This window comes from Delphinus delphis, chromosome 1 (assembly GCF_949987515.2).
Source record: "Delphinus delphis chromosome 1, mDelDel1.2, whole genome shotgun sequence".
NCBI lineage: Eukaryota > Metazoa > Chordata > Mammalia > Artiodactyla > Delphinidae > Delphinus > Delphinus delphis.
Genome location: NC_082683.1, coordinates 43,987,346 through 44,009,140, shown reverse-complemented (window position 1 = coordinate 44,009,140; position 21,795 = coordinate 43,987,346). Strand labels below are relative to the sequence as shown.

Here is a 21,795-nt window from a genome sequence, read left to right as displayed (position 1 = left end):
TTCCTCAAAGGTGGTACGTTTTCCAAATATTAGGCAGAGTGGATTCATACTAGACCCATTTTGTTTAAAACCATTACACATTTGTTCAGTGGGTCTGCTAGCAGGGAGAGAAAGCACATGCATAACACACTTATGAACTCTTGGGATTCAATACAATGCAGATGAAGTGTCACCATTTTTCTCCCTCTTTTTGGTCTACGTGATAAAGATTTATTCCCTACAGAGGGAGGCCAGGCAGACTGCTGAGACTGAGGTGCCTGTGTTAATCTTTGGCTCAATAAGAAGAATCAAACCAATCCCAAGTGCAGAGCCACAGTTTGTTCCATTTAACAACTGCCTGGGATTAGATCACATGATGTTTGCTAAATTTATCATGTAACAAAATCCCAGGAAAACTTTAAAGAAATAGCAAAATTGGGAACATAGCATGATTTCCCTGCTACGATCTCAGTCTTTCAACTCAATTCTTAAAATAAGGAAAAGCTACAGGAAAAGTTCTGGTAGTCTTAGCTTCCTAACAAGTATATTCATGAAGCAGTGAGGGGCTCTTCTGCCTCATCCATAGGAAATCTCAGAGCTCTGCTTTCTCTACACCTTCTGGTGAGGGTGACTAATGCCTTTTTTTTTTCCTCCTCTGTCTGGACAAACTAAATATTTCTTTCTATATGGCACACAGCCTTCTGTCTGATGACTTTAAGGTCAGGTGTCTCAGAACACAATATATTTAACATATGTCCTTTAAAAATATGGACCAGTAGTACCTAGAAGAGAAACTCACCATATTTCCCTTTTCTTAATTAAAAGAGGAAATGACTTTTCACTTAATAATTATTACAGAGAAAAATGAGTCTTCACTTTTTAGAGAATCCGAACATAAGAGTCATTTAAATCTGGCCCCTAAGGTGTTCTACATTTGCTTTCTTCTGGAGAGCACATTGCTTTGTTTCAACCGTAGCCAAACACTGAAATTATAATTTCCACTGCATTTAATGGTTTCCAGTCAAATCTTCTACTGAGCATAAGGGAAGGCCATTAGCACATTAACAGAAACGTCTCCTATTTTTATCTTTAATTCCTTTGGGTGCTAACAGGTGTTCAGGAAAAGTAAGCTGACACTTCACTCCCCAAAATGGGTGGTAAACAGATAAACTGAGAGAACGAGTGCGAAGCCTGACCACACTGCCAAGGAAGTGCATGGTGTGCACCGTGGAGTAAGCAGCGGTGGGTGGGAAGGAGGACGTCGGCCAACTCCGAGATTGGTGGCCTCTGTTCTGTCCAGATTTTTGGAGAGGGCACAGTGGGTGGAAATGTCAATGTCAATAGTGTGTATTCAGTTGAAACATCACAGATGCAAGTCTCTCACTTGTCGACGCATCAGCTGAAATATGCTTAGTTGCTTAGAAAAAGCATTTTTAAAAGGAATACGAGTAGGAGTCAGATTTAGTTGTTTTATCCAATCTTTCAAATTACCAGGGTACCACAGGAACAAGACCTAAAACAAATCAGGCTGAGGCAACAACAAAAAAATAAGGTTACAGTGGAAAGCAGCATTTTAGCTTCCTTTGTGTTATCTATGGATAATGTATATCAAGTCTGTTCCACACTGTACAACTAAAGAGTATAAGAAGACCCTTGACAATCTGGGGGCCTGGAAAATCTACACAAGGCATAAATACATTTTAGACAAATGCAAATTAATTGTGAAAACCCAAAAACGCAAGACATCATGCTAAGTTCTGGAGACACAAAGATGAACAAGATGTGCTTTGTTCCCTTGAGGTACACACAATCTAACAGGGAAGAGATAGGCACATTATGACTAGTATAATGAGACAAGTGCCAGGCTAGCAGGCCAGTAAGTGGCCCAGAAGAGGGACTGACTATAGCTCCCCAACAATGTGGTAGGAAGTCTCTGGACATAACATAAGTTCATTTTGAAAGGCAAGGAGTTTGTCAAGGAAGGACAGCTCAGGCCAAAAAAAGAGCACGGGCAAAGATACGAAATGTGAAAGATCATGCCTTTGTTCACACCCGACCCTCCTTCTGTCTGACGGCCCCTACTCTCCATCTGTGCACTGCTAACTCCTGATCACTCCCAGGACTCAGCCAAGCATTGTTTCCTCTGTGAAGCCTTCTCGATGGCCCGGGAAGATGTGGCTTCTCCTCCCTCCACCCTCCCTGACCTCAAGTAATGCAGGGCACCTTGGATATTTTGCTGCACTTACTCTTAAGTTGTTTTTTTTTTAAATTTATTTATTTAATTTATTTATTTTTGGCTGCATTGGGTCTTTTTTGTTGTGCGCTGGCTTTCTCTAGCTGCGGTGAGCGGGGGTTACTCTTTGTCGCAGTGCACAGCCTTCTCACTGCGGTGTCTTCTCTTGTTGCAGAGCACGGGCTTTAGGCATGTGGGCTTCAGTAGTTGTGGTGCATGGGCTCAGCAGCTGTGGCTCGTGGGCTCTAGAGTGCAGGCTCAGTAGTTGTGGCGCATGGGTTTAGCTGCTCCACAGCATGTGGGATCTTCCCGGACCAGGGCTCAAACCCGCGTCCCCTGCATTGGCAGGCAGATTCTTAATGACTGCACCACCAGGGAAGCCCTGCATTTACTCTTTTGCAGACCTGTCTCGTACCAAATTGTGGACGCCCTGAGCATGGGAACTATTTCTTCTACATCTGGACATTTCCAGCACACAGGACACTGTCTGGCACATCATTAGCTTCACAACTGTCATTTGTTAGGTGAACATTTGGGGAACACTGAGTTTTGTGGGTTTTACCACTTTGCACTTTATGGGATGAGGTTGAGGTAGGTGATGAAGTGAAACGGGCTAAAACCCACCTAAGAAAAGGATATAAGCGCCATCATACTTACCGACTGAGGATTCATTTTACCAGTCATCAAAGCCAGTAAGTCCGAGTCAGCCATTGTAATTGTGCAGTCGGCCTTCTTATCTAAAACACAGACATGCAGAAGGAAGGAGAAATGGGGAGTGTTCAGTTTCATGTATACATTTTAGTCAAAAGCCACTGACTGCCACAGAATCACATCCAGAATTAGTGTGGGCAAATGGGCACTCACATACACTCTATGGCAGCCTGGTGAAATGTGACATAAATCACAAGCAACCTCAATATTTAACAAGAGGGAATTTATTAAATAAATCATGGTATATTCATATAACGGGATACAATGCAGTCATTAGACGATGTGGATCTACATTTTATTGACCTGGAAAGATACGTATGTTATACTCTTCATGATACTGTTATATAAGCCAGTTAACAAAACAAACTGTAAGAATGGACCCAAGTTTTGCTTAAAAACAGATATTCAATTATGTATGTACAGAAAAAACATCTGTAAACTTGGAGACCAATATATTAATAATAGCTACTGTGGCACACAGACTCTAAGGTGACCCCTGTGACCCCTGGCTTCTGGTATTCATGCCTTTGTATAATCCCCTACTCTCAAGTGTGGGCAGGACCTGTGACTTGCTTCTAGCCTGCAGAATGTGGCAATGGTGATGGGCTGTCATTCCTGTGTTCTGTTACACTGCATAAGACTCTGTCTTGCTGGCTCTCTCTCACTCTCCTGCTGGCCTTGAATAAACTAGATGCTATACTGTGAACTCCATACTGCATATGGAGAGGGCTACATGGCAGGGTACTGACCTTTAGGAGCTGAGGGCAGACTCTGACCAATAACCAGTAAAAAACTAAAGCTATCATTCTCACAGCTACAAGGAAATTAATTCTTCCAGCAACATCAGTGAACTTGGGCACGAACCACTTCCCCAGTCAAGTCTCTAGATGAGAACTCAGCCCTGGCCAACACCCTGACTGCGGCCTGCGACACCCTATGCAGAGGACCCAGCTAAGCTGTCCTCAGCCAACTTACCCATGGAAGCTGTGAGGTAATAAATAAATGTGTGCGTTTTTTTAAACCACTAAGTTTGTGGTAATTTGTTAGAAGATGAAGTCATCTAGACCAGGGGTTAACAAACTTTTTCTGTAAAGGACCAGACACTAAATATTTTAGGCTTTGCAGGCCACTAGGTCTCTACTGCAACTACTCAACTCTGCACCTGTAGCACGAGAGCAGCCATAGAGAATACATAAATGAATGTAGCTGTATTCCAATAAAACTATTTTCAAAAGAGGTAGCAGACCAAGAGGGATAAGATATTTGCAACTCACAGATCTAACAGAGAATTTGTATCCAGAAAATATAAAAAACTCCTATCACTCAATTAGAAAAGGTTAGATAGTTCAATACAAAAGTGGGCAAATAACATAAACAGGCACAATACAAAAGATCTCCAAATGGTCAAAAAAAGCACATGAAACAGTGTTCAATTCCATTAGTCATCAGGAAAATGCAAATTAAAAGTACAGTTGAGATACTACAACGTACCTACTAGAATGAATGGCTTAAAAAAAAAAGATAATACCCAGTGCTGGTGAGGATGAGGAGCAACTAGCAGGTCAGAACAATGCTGGAGGGACTGGAAAACGGTACAGCCACTTTAGACAACAGTCTGGACATTTCCTAGAAAGCTAAACATACACATGCCATATGACCTGCCAATCCCATTCTTAGGTGTTTACTGAAGAGAAATGAAAACATAAATCCACACAAAAACCTGTATGCGGATGCTCATAGTGGCTTTATTCCAATAGCCAAAAGCTGAAAGAAACCAAATATACTCCAGCTGGTGAATGGATAAACTACTCAGCAACAAAAAGGAACAAACTACTGATAATACATGAAAGAAGCAGGCTCAAAAAGCTGCATACTGTATGATTCCACTTGCAGTTTACGACATTCTGGAAAAAGTGAAACTACAGGGACAGAAATCAGATCAGGGGTTGCCAGGGCCTGAGGGTGAGAGAAGGGGTTTGATTACAAAAGGACATGAGGACATTTTTTTTTTAATTAAGGGTACTTTAATTAATTAATTTATTTATTTTTGGCTGTGTTGGGTCTTTGTTTCTGTGCGAGGGCTTCCTCTAGTTGTGGCAAGTGGGGGCCACTCTTCATCGTGGTGCACGGGCCTCTCACTATCGCGGCCTCTCTTGTTGCAGAGCACAGGCTCCAGACGCGTAGGCTCAGTAGTTGTGGCTCAAGGGCCTAGTTGCTCCGCGGCATGTGGGATCTTCCCAGACCAGGGCTCAAACCCGCGTGCCCTGCACTAGCAGGCAGACCCTCAACCACTCTCATATAATATGGAAGAGACTGTAGAATAGTATATCCATATCAAAAAACTGGCTATATGGTAGCTCATGACTTAGTATTTCTACTCCTGGTTATATGCCAAATGGAAATAAGTACATGTGTCCACTAAAAGACACATATGAGAATGTTCGTAACACCTTTATTCATAAGGCCACAAAATGGAAAACTGCGAAGATACAGCAACCATGAACTGAATAAATAAATTCTGGTGTATTCACATAGTAAAAATGAACTACTGCTACATGCAACAATATAATAAATCTTACAATGCTGAGTGAAAGAAGCCACACCTAAAAGAGTAAATATTGTATGGTTCCAGCTATACGAATTTCCAAAATAAATAATATCAACCTATGGTGACAGAATTTGGAATAGTGGTTCCTTTTGGGAGTGGGTAGTGATGGGAGGTGGTGTCAGGGAGGTTTCTACAGTGCTGGCAACATTATGCATCCTGATCTGGGAGATGTGTTCATTTGTTAACATTTATCAGGCTGTACACTACAGATTCATGCCCTTCCTTACAGGCTAGACTTCAGAAAACTTTTACACAAAACAAAACAAAAAAAAACAGGTGGTGGGATGAATTTGGCCCATAGGTCATAATTTGTCAACCCCTGATACAGACGGTAGGATTATAGGAGAGTAATTTTTTCATTTTGTTTCTCTATCTTTCCCAATTTTTTTGCACTTAAGTATGTATTACTATATAAAAACAAAGTTTTAAAAATATTCATTTTTTTATTGGAGTACAGTTGCTTTATAATGTTGTGTTAGTTTCTGCTGTACAACAAAGTGAATCAGCTATATGTATGCATATATCCCCTCCCTCTTGGGCCTCTCTCCCACACCCCCCATCCCATGCATCTAGGTCATCACAAAGCACCGAGCTAGCTATCTATTTTACACATGGGAGTGTATATATGTCAATCCTAATCTCCCACCCTCCCCATCTCCCCAGTGTCCACATGTCCGTTCTCTTCATCTACGTCCCTATTCCTGCCCTGCAAATAGGTTTAAAATATTAATTTTAGTAGTATAACCAAAGTATAATGCAAAAAAGGCCGTACCACAAAGACTCTAATATCTTATTGCTAAATCAGCAATGTCTACCTTGGACAAGTGCAAAAGGAAAAATTCACCAAGAAATCAAAATTTTCAGTAGTCAGTGTTTCAGGCAATCAATATAACAATAGTACTCTAATAGTACTACTACCACTAATAGTAATAATATCAAATTACGGCCCAATAGTTAGATAATCTGTGCCTTAATAAAAAAAGATAGGAGTTGCTATGGTCTGAATGTTTGTATCCCCCGCAAAACTCGTATTTTGAAATCCTAATGCCTGATGTGATGGTATTGGTAGGGAGGGCCTTTGGAAGGTCATGAGGGTAGAGCCTTTATGAATGGGATTAATGCCTTACAAAGAGGCTCCAGAGAGACCCCTAGCTCCTTCCATGATATAAGCCCACAGCAAGAAGGCACTGGCTATGAACCAGGAAGAGGGCCCTCACCAAACGGGACCATACTGATGCCTTTATCTAGGACTTCCAGCCACCAGAGCTGTGAGAAGTAAATTTCTGTTGTTTATAAGCTACCCAGGCTGTGGTATGTTCGATATAGCAGCCCAAATGGCCTAAAATGGGGGTAAACTATGAAAATACAGCATGCCTATATTATTAAGTAACGAAAACAAGATTGAAAATAAAAGTTTTTATGTCTTAGAATGCAGGGATAGCCCATAAAAAGACTGTGATTCAATAGCCCCTCCATCTTTGCCTGTAACAAAATTTTCTCTTATTACTTGAAAAAAGGTCTGAAGTCTTAAAAATTAAGGTATTTACAACCTAGAAAATCTAGTTCTCTTGTAGATATATAACATCAAAGAGCAGGGAGAAAAAAAGCTAGCAAATTGAGATAACTGGATTTCATTCATAATTGGATTAGATCCTAATATGCCAAAAAAAGGACTCATAGTCAATAAAAAGGTGACTTTAGGAAATAAATGCTGCTGCTGCTGTTACTATATCAGCATTTACTGAGCTCTCACTATGCCGATTACTTCACATACCTAGACTCATACAATAACCCTATGAGGGTCAGAGAGGTCAAACAACTTGCCCAAGGTCACACAGCTACTAAGTGGCTGAGCTAGGTATGAAAGCAGATTCCTGCTGCCAAAGCCCACACTCCCAACTCCTAAGCTCTATGGCTTCCCCCTGTTACAGGAAGAATACAAACATTCAACAGCTCAGTTTTTTGTTGTTTTTTTTTTGCGGTATGCGGGCCTCTCACTGTTATGGCCTCTCCCATTGCGGAGCACAGGCTCCGGATGCGCAGGCTCAGCGGCCATGGCTCACGGACCTAGCCACTCCGCGGCATGTGGGATCTTCCCGGACCGGGGCACGATCCCATGTCCCCTGCATCGGCAGGTGGACTCTCAACCACTGCGCCACCAGGGAAGCCCCAACAGCTCAGTTTTAATTGAGCCTTCACCAATTCATCCGCATCTGATGTATCCCAGATGCCTTCTCAGCTCCCCTAGTCCTTTTGAGGAGTCACAAACAATTCCAATGTGTTTATGCAAAATTAATGTTTAATATATGGGTTGGGGAGGAAGCAATGATTTACTGAGCACTTACCATGCTAGGGGCTTTACATACCTTTTATCTCATTTAATCCCCACAACACCTCCATGGATAGACATTATTCTCACCATTTTCTAGATGAGACAACTGGACTCAGGGAAGGTTTATACCTAGTTAGTGACAGAGCCAAGGTCTGAACGCAGGTTTCGGTATCTCCAAAGGCTATGCTCTTTCCCCTGTACCTTGGGGATGAGAGACTCTGAGGCCTTCTGTATCATGTTCCCCATTAAGGGGCAGGGTTGAGAACTCAAACAGGTGCTGAGAGGGAAGAATATATGAATGAAAGAATAATATATCGTGTTAAATTAATTAAAGTTGGCTTCCTGGAGATATGCGAGTCATTTCAAAGGAGAGGAGGGAGGGGCCGAATTCATGGAGAAACACCAGGCAGCAAGAAAAGATTATGGAAAAATGCACAAAGCCTAAAAGTCCTTGACATAACCATCTGTATCATTACCAAACTCTTAGAATATAAGCAAATGAAATACATTTAAGTAAATCTTACTTTGCTAACAGAAAGTAAACCTCTCAACAGTATGTACATGTCAAAAGATCTAGCAATTCTCTTTAAGATGCCAGTTCAAACTAGGACAGGTTATTAATGCTTTAACATAGCTGATCTCTAACAAATGGTCATTTGTTGGCTGATGTAAAAGGAGCTGGCAATTTCCCACGGTAGCTTTTACTGGTAAGTCCATATTTCACCGCCACTCCTAGCTGCCAACAAGTATCAGTTTCAGCAGAAATTCAGGGTAAAATCCCTTCAGGTATGGGATGGGGCACCTAATGTGGGGAGAGCTCGCTGCCAGGGTTCATATGCAGAGAGCAAGGTTTTTCTGAAAATTTGCCATATGTTTCCATAAGCATATAATCTTTCAAAACAAACAAACAATAACAACAAAACAGGAAAATTTTTCTCCAAAAATCTCCTTGGGGGCAGAGTCAAGATGGAGGAGTACGAGGACACAGAGTTCACGTCTCCTCACAACTAGGGCACCTACCAGGTACTGGTGGGGAACCACAGACACCTAAAGGGATGGGAGGAACCCCGAATGACCAGATGGGACGTGGCGGGGAGGGAGCAGGGAGGAGAAGTGGAGGTGGGACGGGACCGGCACCCTTGAGAGACGGCTGGGGGAGAGGAGGGGTTCTCACACCTGAAGGAGCCCATCCACGGTGAGGGGAGCAACGGGGATGGGGAGAGACCCTTGAGAGGCCAGAGGATCGGAAGGGAAGGCAGCCAGCATTTCCCCCACCCACTTGGGCCCTGGGGAGCCTACTGAGGTCCCGGGCATGATCCTCTGCCCTCCCAGACCCCCTCTGGCCGCCCGGGTCCTGAGGGCGTGGGTGGGGAGTAGAGGCCAGACGGGACCAGTGCACTGAGGGGCGGCTGCGGAAGGGTGGGGTTTCCACCCTCGGGACGGGCCCACTCACAGTGAGGGGATCAGCAGGGACCGGGAGGATGGGAAGGGAACTAGGTCAGCGTTTCCCCCACTCATTCGGGCACCTGGGAGCCTACTGTGGTCCCAGGCCAGATCCTCCGCCCTCCGAGGCCCCCTCCAGCTACACTGGGCCTAAACCCCGGCCCTGCACTCCCACCCAGGGCCTTACCTCTGAACTCCGCTGTCCGAGGCCCCCTCCAGCCATGCTGCCTTTTCCTGCCTCATGGATCCTGAGCATAGGCCCCACCCCAACCTAAGCTCTGCCCCCACAGCCAAGGCCTTTTCTGGCCCATTTTTCTTTTTTTTTCGGGGGGGGGGGTTGTGGTTGTGTTTTACCTTGTTGTTTCACTTATATATATTTTTTTCTAACTTTAAAATTTTTCTAATTTTATCTTTTATTCTTTGTTATTGTACTGCTCCTTTCTTTTTTTCTTTTGCTGCGCTGTGCACCTTAAGGGATCTTGGTTCCCAGGCCAGAGGTCAACCCTGAGCTCCTGTGGTGGGAGCACTGAGTCCAAACCACTGGACTAACAGAGAACCTCAGACCTCAGGGAATACTAATAAGAGTGAGATCTCCCGGATGTCCTCATCTCGGCACCAAGACCCAGCTCTATCCAACTGTAAAAACTCCAGCACTGGACGCCTCAGGCCAAACAACCAGTAAGAAGGAACACAGCCCCACCCATCAAAAAAATGAGACGACAAAAAAATATGTTACAGATGAAAGAGTAAGGTAAAAACCTACAAGGCCAAATAAATGAAGAGGAAATAGGCAACCTACCTGAAAAAAGAATTCAGAGTAATGATAGTAAAGATGATCCAGGGGCTTCCCTGGTGGTGCAGTGATTAGGAATCCGCCTGCCAGTGCAGGGGACACAGGTTCATATGCCGTGGAGCAACTAAGCCCATGTGCCACAACAAATGAGCCTGCGCTCTGGAGCCCATGACCCACAACTACTGAGCCCGTGTGCCACGACTACTGAAGCTCACATGCCTAGAGCCTGTGCTCTGCAACAAGAGAAGCCACTGCAATGAGAAGCCTGCGCACCACAATGAAGAATAGCCCCCACTCACTGCAATAAGGGAAAGCCTGTGCATAGCAGTAAAGACGCAATGCAGCCAAAAATAAATAAATTAATTAATTAAAAAAAAAAGATTATCCAAAATCACAGAAACAGGATGGAGGCATGGATCCAGAAAATAAAAGAAATGTTAACAAAGACCTAGAAGAACTAAAGAACAAACAGTGATGAACACCACAATAACTGAAATGAAAAATATACTAGAAGGAATCAATAGCAGAAAAACTGAGGCAGAAGAACAAATAAGTGAGCTGGAAGACAAAATTGTGGAAATAACTGCCAAGGGGCAGAATAAAGAAAAAAGAATGAAAAGAATTGAGGACGGTCCTAGAGACCTCTGGGACAACATTAAACGCACCAACATTTGAATTATAGGGGTCCCAGAAGAAGAACAGAAAGAGAAAGGGTCTGAGAAAACATTTGAAGAGATTATAGTTGAAAACTTCCCTAACATGGGAAAGGAAATAGCAAACCAAGTCCAGGAAGCACAGAAAGTCCCTTCAGGATAAATCCTAGGAGAAACACACCAAGACACATAATAATCCAACTAACAAAAATTAAATCAAAAAAACAAAAAAAAAAATTAAAAGCAGCAAGGGAAAAGCAAAAAATAACGTACAAGGGCATCCCCATAAGGGTATCAGTTGATTTTTCAGCAGAAACTCTGCAGGCCAGAAGGGAGTGGCAGGATATATTTAAAGTGATGAAAGGGAAAAACCTACAACCAAGATTACTCTACCCAGCAAGGATCTCATTCAGATTTGATGGAGAAATCAAAAGCTTTACAGACAAGCAAAAGCTATAAGACAATTCAGCGCCAACAAACCAGCTTTACAACAAATGCTAAAGGAACTTCTCTAGGTGGGAAACACAAGAGAAGAAAAAGACCTACAAAAACAAACCCAAAACAATTAAGGAAATGGTAATAGGAACATACATATCGATACTTACCTTAAATGAAAATGGATTAAATGCTCCAACCAAAAGACACAGCCTCACTGAATGGATACAAAAACAAGACCCGTATATATGCTGTCTACAAGAAACCACTTCAGACCTAGGGACACATACAGACTGAAAGTGAGGGGATGGAAAAAGATATCCCATGGAAATGGAAATCAAAAGAAAGCTGGAGGAGCAATACTCATATCAGATAAAATAGACTTTAAAATAAAGACTGTTAAAGAGATAAGGAAGGACCCTACATAATGATCGAGGGATCAATCCAAGAAGTAAGTATAACAATTATAAATGTTTATGCACCCAACATAGGAGCACCTCAATACATAAGGCAAATGTTAACAGCCATAAAAGGGGAAATCAAGACTAACACAATAATAGTGGGGGACCTTTACACCTAATTACAACAATGGACAGATCATCCAAAATGAAAATAAATAAGGAAACACAGGTTTTAAATGATGCAACAGACCAGATAGATTTAATTGCTATTTATAGGACATTCCACCCGCAAGTGGCAGAATACACTTTCCTCTCAAGTGCACATGGAACATTCTCCAGGATAGATCACAACTTGGGTCACAATCAAGCCTTGGAAAATTTAAGAAAATTGAAATCATATCAAACATCTTTTCTGACCACAACACTATGAGGTTAGAAATCAATTACAGGAAAAAAAAAACTGTAAAAAACACAAATACATGGAGGCTAAACACTGCATTGCTAAATAACCAAGAGATCACTGAATAAATCAAAGAGGAAATTAAAAAATACATAGAAACAAATGACAATGAAAACATGACAACCCAAAACATATGGGATGCAGCTACAGCAGTTCTAAGAGGGAAGTTTATAGCAATTCAATCTCACCTCCAGAAACAAGAAAATCTCAAATAAACAATCTAATCCTATACTTGAAACAACTAGAGAAAGAAGAACAAAGAAAACCCAAAGTCAGTAGAAGGAAAGAAATCATAAAGATCAAAGCAGAAATAAATGAAATAGAAACAAAGAAAACAACAGCAAAGATCAGTAAAACTAAAAGTTGGTTCTTTGAGAATATAAAAAAAAAATTGATAAACCTTTAGCCAGACTCATCAAGTAAAAAAGGGAGCGGACTCAAATCAATAAAATTAGAAATAAAAAAGGAGAAATTACAACTGACACCACAGAAATACAAAGGATCATAAGACTGCAATGACGACTATATGCCATTAAAATGGACAACCTGGAAGAAATGGACAAATTCTTGGAAAGAAAAAACTCTCCAAGACTGAACCAGAAGGAATTAGAAAATATAAACAGACCAATCACAAGTAGTGAAATTGAAATTATAACTAAAGATCTTCCAACAAACAAAAAGTCCAGGACCAGATGGCTTCAGAGGTGAATTCTATCAAACATTTAGAGAAGAGCTAACACCTATCTTCCCCAAACTCTTCCAAAAAACTGCAGAGGAAGGAATGCTCCCAAACTCATTCTACGAGGCCACCATCACCCTGAAATCAAAACCAGACAAAGATACTACAAAAAAAGAAAATTAAAGACCAAGATCACTGATAAATATAGATGCAAAAATCCTCAACAAATACTAGCAAACAGAATGCAACAACACATTAAAAGGGTCATACACCATCATCAGGTGGGATTTATCCCAGGGATGCAAGGATTCTTCAATATACACAATCATATTTTCTGTAGTGGTATGCTTTGATTCCCTTTTTGTTATTTTTGTGAATTTACTGTAAGTTATTGCTTTGCGGTTACCACGAGGCTTACATAAAATAGCTTATAGATATAACAGTCTTTTTTATGTTGATAACAATTTAACTTCGATTACACACAAAACTCTACCTTTCTCTTACCCTCCTTTTATGTTTTTTTATGTCACAATTTAGATCTTTTTATATTGTGCTTCCATTAAAAATTGTTGTTGTTATAAACTAAAATATATATACATATATATATATACACAAATCAATGTGATACACCACATTAACAAATTGAAGAATAAAAACCATATGATCATCTCAATAGATGCAGAAAAAGCTTTTGACAAAATTCAACACCCATTTATGATAAAAACTCCCCAGAAAGTGGGCAGAGAGGGAAAACACCTCAATGTAATAAAGGCCATATATAACAAACTCACAGCAAACATCATTCTCAATGGTGAAAAACTGAAAGTATTTCCACTAAGATCAGAAACACGACAAGGATGTCCACTCTCACCACTCTTATTCAACATAGTATTGGAAGTCCTACCATAGCAATCAGAGAAGAAAAAGAAATAAAAGGAATACAAATTGGAAGAGAAGAAGTAAAACTGTCACTGTTTGCAGATGACATGATACTACACATAGAAAATCCTAAAGATGCCACCAGAAAACTACTAGAACTAATCAATGAATGTGGTAAAGTTGCAGGATACAAAAGTAATGCACAGAAATCTCTTGCATTCCTATACACTAACAACAAAAGAGCAGAAAGAGAAATTAAGGAAACAATCCCATTTACCATCACAACAAAAAGAATAAAATACCTAGGAATAAATCTACCTAAGGAGACAAAAAACCTGTACTCAGAAAACTATAAAACACTGATGAAAGAAATCAAAGATGACACAAACAGATGGAGAAATATACCATGTTCTTGGATTAGAAGAATCAATATTGTGAAAATGGCTATACTCCCCAAAGCAATCTACAGATGCAATGCAATCCCTATCAAATTACCAATGGCATTTTTCACAGAACTAGAACAAAAAAATTTACAATTTGTATGGAAACACAAAAGACCCCAAATAGCCAAAGCAATCTTGAGAAAGAAAAACAGAGCTGTAGGAATCAGGCTCCCCAACTTCAGACTATACTACAAAGCTACAGTAATCAAGACAGTATGGTATTGGCACAAAAAACAGAAATATAGATCAACGGTACTGGATAGAAAGCCCAGAGATAAACCCACACACCTATGGTCAACTAATATATGACAAAGGAGGCAAGAATATACAATGGAGAAAAGACAGCCTCTTCAATAAGTGGTGCTGGGAAAACTGGACAGCTACATATAAAAGAATGAAATTAGAACACTCCTTAACACCATACCCAAAAATACACTCAAAATGGATTAAAGACCTAAATGTAAGACGGGACTCTACAAAACTCTTAGACGAAAACATAGGAAAAACACTCTTTGACATAAATCACAGCAAGATCTTTTTTGACCCACCTCCTAGAATAACGAAAATAAAAACAAAAATAAGCAAATGGAACCTAAATTAAACTTAAAAGCTTTTGTGCAGCAAAGGAAAACATAAGACGAAAAGACAGCCCTCAGATTGGGAGAACATATTTGCAAATGATGCAATGGACAAAGGATTAACCTCCAAAATATACAAACAACTCATGCAGCTCAATATCAAGAAAACAAACAAGCCAATCAAAAAATGGGCGGAAGACCTAAACATACATTTTTCCAAAGAAGACATACAGATGACCAAGAGGCACATGAAAAGATACTCAACATCACTAATTATTAGAGAAATTCAAATCAAATCTGCAATGAGATATCAGCTCACACCAGTCAGAATGGCTATCATCAAAAAATCTATAAACAATAAATGCTGGAGAGGGTGTGGAGAAAAGGAAACCCTCTTGCACTGTTGGTGGGAATGTAAATTGATACAGCCACTGTGGAGAACAGTATGGAGGTTCCTTAAAAAACTAAAAATCGAACTACCATATGACCCAGCAATCCCACCACTGCGCATATACCCTTAGAAAACCATAATTCAAAAAGTCACATGTGGGCTTCCCCGGTGGTGCAGTGGTTAAGAATCCACCTGCCAATGCAGGGGTAACAGGTTCGAGCCCTAGTCTGGGAAGATCCCACATGCTGCGGAGCAACTAAGCCCGTGCACCACAATTACTGAGCCTGAGCTCTAGAGCCCGTGAGCCACAACTACTGAGCCCGTATGCCACATATACTGAAGCCCATGTGCTTAGAGCCCGTGCTCTGCAACGAGAAGCCACCACAAAGAGAAGCCCGTGCACCACAACGAAGAGTAGCCACCGCTCACCACAACTAGAGAAAAAGCCCGCGTGCAGCAATGAAGACCCAACGCTGCCAAAAAAATAAAATAAGTTAAAAAAAAAAGTTACATTAAAAACAAAAGTCACATGTACCCCAATGTTCACTGCAGCACTATTTACAATAGCCAGGACATGGAAGCAACCTAAATGTCCATCAACAGATAAATGGATAAAGAAGATGTGGTACGTATATATAATGGAATATAACTCAACCATAAAAAGGAACAAAACTGGGTCATTTGTAGAGATGTGGATGGACCCAGAGTCAGTCATACAGGGTGAAGTCAGAAAGAGAAAAACAAATATCGTATATTAACACATATATGTGGAATCTAGAAAAATGGTACAGATGAACGTATTTGCAGGGCAGGAATAGAGACGCAGACATACAGAACAGACATGTGGACACCGGGGGGTAAAGGGAGGGTGGGATGAATTGGCAGATTAGGTTTGACATAAATACACTACCATGTATAAAAGGGATAGCTAGTGGGAACCTCCTGTATAGCACAGGGAGCTCAGCCTGATGCTCTGTGATGACCTAGGTGGGTGGGAGGTCCAAGAGGGAGAGGATATATTTATACATATAGGTGATTCACTTCATTGTACAGCAGAAACTAACACAACATTGTAAAGCAATTATACTCCAATAAAAATAAAAATTAAAGAAAAATAAAAACTTAAAAAAAATCACCTTGACATCTGTCTAGACATGTCAATATATAATCCTGAAGTAACCATTAACATTCAGTCTTTTAAAAAAATTGGCATTATTTCCCCAAAGTTCTTTTTATTTCTAAAAGCTAGAATCTAGATGAAGCATTTAGTTTTTCTTCGTACATCATGTTAGATGGCAGCTCACAGAATGTAAACATAGTTATTTTTCTGCCCACTCATTTTGAGAAAAAAAAATGCTGCCCACACCAGATACCCTTACTACCACTCAGCTTTTCCTTCATTAATCTCTAGTTGATTCCTTATTCAACAGTACATATAACACTGCTCTTAACATCTTCTCCTTTCTCCAAGCTCTAAACTCTATTCCAGGATCTCTGCCAAACCCCTCTGTACCTCAAAATGCCCCTGAATATTTATCTACCCCCTCTTAGAGGAAGAAGTATCCATCCCTCCTTGTTAAGGCTAACCCTCCTTCCACCTGTGCTCCTGATGACATTGTCTCCTCCAGGACCTTCCCCAGTAATGTAGCAATAACGAACTCTACCATCTTTGATATATCTCCTTCTCCTTCACAGCTTCCAAGTACCATCAACTTCACCCCAAACACCCCTAGCAACTACCATGTAACAACATCCTTTTTTCTCACTGCCAACACTCGGCTATCCTTTTTGCTTACTTAGATGGTGGTACCATCCATCCTCCTAATTGCTCTCTCTGCTTCTGATTTCTTCATTTCTAATTCATCAGGTCGAATACACCAGCTTCATCCTCTAAAACAGCAGAGTATTTAGAAAGCTCTGACTTTCACTTTTCTACTCAAAAAGATTTAAGGGATTGATTATATATAAAATCGTTTTCAAAGTTCATAGTATAGCCCTCTAAAACGCTAGTTCCTATCCATCCCATCTCTTAATCGCACCAGGCTCTCTCCGAGAGAAACATAACATACAATATAGCTACCACTTACTGAGCATCATTCATTCATTCTGCTGTTCACTTTTTATTTATTTATTTTACTGAAGGCCTACCATGTGACAGGTACTATTCTAGGCACTGTGAATGCAGCAGTGAACCTAAGAGGCACAAAGCTCTGCCTTCATGCAGCTTACAACTCAAGTGGGGGGGATGGATGATAAGTAAAGAAATAAGATATGGTATCAGATGGCGGTAAGTGCTATAAAGAAAAATAAGGCAGAAAAGGACAATAGGGAATGGTAATGGGGGTGTGATTTAGAAGTGTGGTTGGGGAAAGGCTCACTGAGAAGGTGACATTTGGGCAAAAACCAAAGGAAATGGGAGAACAAGCCATGAGGATATGTGAGGGATGACGACTCCAGGCAGTAAAAGCCCCTGAACTGCGAACGCCCACGTTCAAGCAATAGCAAGGAGGCCAGTGTAACTGGAGCAAAGTGAGGGAGAGTATAATAAGACAGAGAAGACTAGGGCCAGATCATGTGGTGTGATTATAAGAACCCTGGTTTTTACCCTGTGAGCTGACTTGAGTTTTAAAATGATCACTCCAGCTGGTGTGTACAGAAACAGGGCAGAAGGTTAGAAACAGGGAGACCAGGCAAAAAATGATGGAGGACCAAGGTGGTAGTAGTATAGGATGGAATTTGCTGGCGGATTACACTGTAGAGTGTGAGAAAAAGAAGAGCCAAGGTAGATGCAAACTATTACATTTAGAATGGATAAACAACAGCTCCTACTGTATAGTACAGGGGACTATATCCAAACTCCTGGGATAAACCATAATGGAAAAGAATATTAAAAAAAGCACGTGTATATGTGTATAACTGAGTCACTCTGCTGTACAGCAGAGATTGTCACACCATTGTAAATCAACTATACTTCAATTAAAAAAAAAAAAGAAGAGCTAAGCATGACTTCAAGGGTTTTAGACTGAGGAACTGGTAAGACAGAGGAGCAATTTAGCAAGATGCAGAAGACAGTTCGAGGAGAACATAATTAAAGGGGAGTGGGAGGAAGATCAGCAGTTCAATTTCATACATGTTAGCCTTGAGATGCCTACTAAGGATCCAAGTAAACTTGTCAATTATGCAGCTGGATACACACCTTGGAGTTCAGTAGCTGAGTTCACACTGAAGATACCTGGGAGTCATCAGTGTAGAGACGGTTTTAAAAGCATGAAACTAGATGAGAGTCCCAGGGACTAAATGGAGATAGAACTGAGCCTTAGAGCACTCCAACATTTAGACTTTTAGAGATGCAGAAAAAAAAAGGGACAGAGGCCAAGAAGGAACAGCCAGTAGGTAAGAAGAAAGCCTGGAAGAATAATATAATTATGAGGGCTGGGAATTAACCACTCAATTTACCAACATGGCGGTTACCTGACCTTGACAAGAACAGTTCTGGGATAATAATGAGGACCAAAGCTGACTGGAATGGGTGAGAGAAAGACTGGGTGAGAGAAGTGGAGGCAGTGAGTACAGACAGGTCTTCTGAGGACACATAACCATACACTGAAGCATATGCTTCACAGGCTAATCAGGAGATAATGCTCTTAATCCTCACGTGACCCTATGAAATAGGTACCATTTATTATTCCCATTTACAAATGAAAAAAACAAAGCTCAGAGAAGTGAAATAATTTGTTCAAGGCCAGAATCTGTGAGTGGCAGGACCAGGACTCCAAACCCAAGTCTGTTTAATTCCAAAGCCTATGGCTGGTGACAGTGATGGAGCCTTCCCGTCTTTGGGAGGAAGCAGCTGTGACCTATTCCTGTTCCCAAGGATTCCCCAGTTCTTTAACAAGGTCCTGGAACTCTAAAGCCAGCCCTTTTGGAAAACACCAAAGCAGGCCCCCATTTTTCTTTGTGAACTTGTCAGTACTCCTACAAATGAAGTCATCACTGCACTGACCTGAGTTAGGGAGCACTGATCCTTTGCCATTCTTCACGTCCACCACCCAGGTGGCTTCTTTACCTCCAGGGCCGTCCTTCACCTTGAAGGCAAAAATACCACCGATTTTCTTCACAAACTGCTCCCCTTCCTGGAAATAAAAATAACACAGAGTTATATGAAGTTCATTCCTCTGGCTTTTCCCCAAATTTTTAAATAGATACAGGATGTGAGCAGCTGGGTCAGCAGACAGTCCCCAAGCTCCCTTAGGATCTTTTACCCAGAAAAGTCTGAAAGGCAACCAGGCAACAACTGCGTCACCTGCCAAATCTTCTGTTGAAAATGGCTTTCTGGATACAACTGGTGGAAGGACAGGGAGAATGGGAGAGTGGGTGGCACAGCAGCATTTTCTATTGAAATAGCCTTCATTTGTCTCAATAATTTCTGAAAGATTCACTCCGGCCTCTCTCAATGTAGGAAGCCTAACGCCTCTTTTCTTTGTAGGTAAATTCCTTCACATGTATTTTTGTTCTTGCACAATCAGAATTTAAAGATAAGTGGTTCAACTCATTTCCTGGATTAGTATAAAGAATTATACAAGTAATATACCATCCACCACCTACTTTTGGATCTTGAGGAATGAAGCTGGAAAAATAACCTCAGATCCACATCTCCGTAGGTTGGTTTCCTTTCTCCCTCCCTCTCCCCTTCATTCCCACTCTGTTTCATCCTTCCTTACTGAAATATTGATTGACCGAAACAATGATTGGCACCAGACTTTATTCCAGACGCTACGGAGTTAGAAGGGTAAATGATAATACACTATGATCACTACGAAAAAGGGGAACACAGGGGCCTACAGGAGCACAGAGGACCCGCTAACCCGGCTGGCAGGGTGAATAACTCACACACCTTAAAAAAAAACACACACACAATAATTTTATTGCAATTATTTTTCTTCAGAGAAAAAAACATATTGTACTGCAGAAAAAATAGAAAATATTGAGAAGCAAAAAGAAAACAAATCATTCATAATTTCACCACTCAGAGAAAATAACATTTTGATATAAATCTCCTCTTTTTTCTCTACATATATATATATATATATATATATTTTTTTTTTTTTTTTTTCTTGCGGTACTTGGGCCTCTCACTGCTGTGGCCTCTCCTGTTGCGGGGCACAGGCTCCAGACGCGCAGGCTCAGCGGCCATGGCTCACGGGCCTAGCTGCTCTGTGGCATGTGGGATCTTCCCGGACCGGGGCATGAACCCGTGTCCCCTGCATCAGCAGGCGGACTCTCAACCACTGCGCCACCAGGGAAGCCCCCATATATATATTTTTAATGAGTATATATACTGTTTTGTAATCCACTTTTCGGTTTAATATAGCTATCCTTATTACTGTGTCATTAAGTATTCTTCCATATAACTTTAAATGACCATACATAGTCTTTAATTGTAGACGTGTACTATACTTTATTTAACCAATACTCTGCTGCTTGATGTTTAAGGTTAGTCCTAACTTCTGGCTCTTATAACAATGCTGTACATAACGTTCTTACATCTAAGTATTTTTACATAACCTCATTTACTTAAGGTTAATCTCCAAGAACTAAATTTTACTAATTAATAACAATGAATTTGCAATCAGCATCGGTTTGAATTCCTGCTCTGCCATTACTTATATAACCCTGAGCAATTTACTAAATCTCTCTGAATCTCAGTCTTCTTATCTGTGAAAGGGAGATAATAATATAGCTACCCTCATAGAGTTGTATGGTATTTAAATACCCACAAAGCACAGAGTAACTGCTCAATAAACGCTGGCATTTTTCCCCATTATTTTACTGTATGATCTGTCTGCTATTCCTGTGCCAGTATTATAGCTTTATAAATGTACTTTACTCTTTGGTACAGTAAATACCATAATTCCTCTCTTAGAAAGATTCTTAACTATTCTTGGATTTGTTTTGGACATTTTTTCCTCTAGATGTACATTATAATCATTTAGTTAGTTCTTCCCCCGAAAATGGGGCTATAGGACTTCCCTGGTGGGGCAGTGGTTTAGAATCCACCTGCCAATGCAGGGGACATGGGTTCAATCCTTGGTCTGGGAAGATCCTACATGCCACAGAGAAACTAAGCCCGTACACCACAACTACTGAGCCTGTGCTCTAGAGCCCGCGAGCCACAACTACTGAGCTGGCACGCCACAACTACTGAAGCCTGCACGCCCTAGAGCCCATGTGCCACAACTACTGAGCCCTCATGCTGCAACTATTGAAGCCCATGTGCCTAGAGCCCATACTCCACAACAAGAGAAGCCACAGCAATGAGAAGCCCATGCACAGCAACAAAGAGTAGCCCCCACTCGCCCACAACTAGAGAAAGCCTGCGCACAGCAACAAATACCCAACGCAGCCAAAATAAATAAACAAACAAATAAATAAATGGGGCTACATACAATATATGGATCTGTTTGGAGGAAAAGTAATATCTTTACAATATTAAGTCCTCCCATCCATGAAGATGGTGTATCTTCAAGTTTTCCTTGATGTCCCTTGGCAATATTTTGTCATTTTCCCCCATATAGGCTTTTGTACATTTCTTGCCAAGTTTACTCTTAGTTTTTTAATATTTTATATTACTCTTGTTAATAATATATTTTTCATTATATTTCATGACTAGGTAATTGCAAATATATAGAAAATATATTCATCTTTACATATTTATTCTGGAATTGGCTATCTTTTCAGTTTTCTTATAATTTCTAATCGAGTTTTTATTTACCACCT

At 40.8% G+C, this 21,795-nt stretch overlaps 1 protein-coding gene across 2 annotated transcripts in view; it reads right to left on the bottom strand.

The window, feature by feature from the left end:
* Positions 1-21,795, bottom strand: part of SCP2 (sterol carrier protein 2) — a 163,755-nt gene that overhangs the window by 1,421 nt on the left and 140,539 nt on the right. For both annotated transcript variants that reach the window (XM_060022190.1, XM_060022200.1), the window contains 2 exons: positions 19,022-19,151; positions 2,870-2,949 (listed from right to left, as the gene is read on the bottom strand). In XM_060022190.1, coding sequence (XP_059878173.1) covers positions 2,870-2,949; positions 19,022-19,151 — 210 coding nt within the window. The remainder of the gene's footprint in view (positions 1-2,869; positions 2,950-19,021; positions 19,152-21,795) is intronic.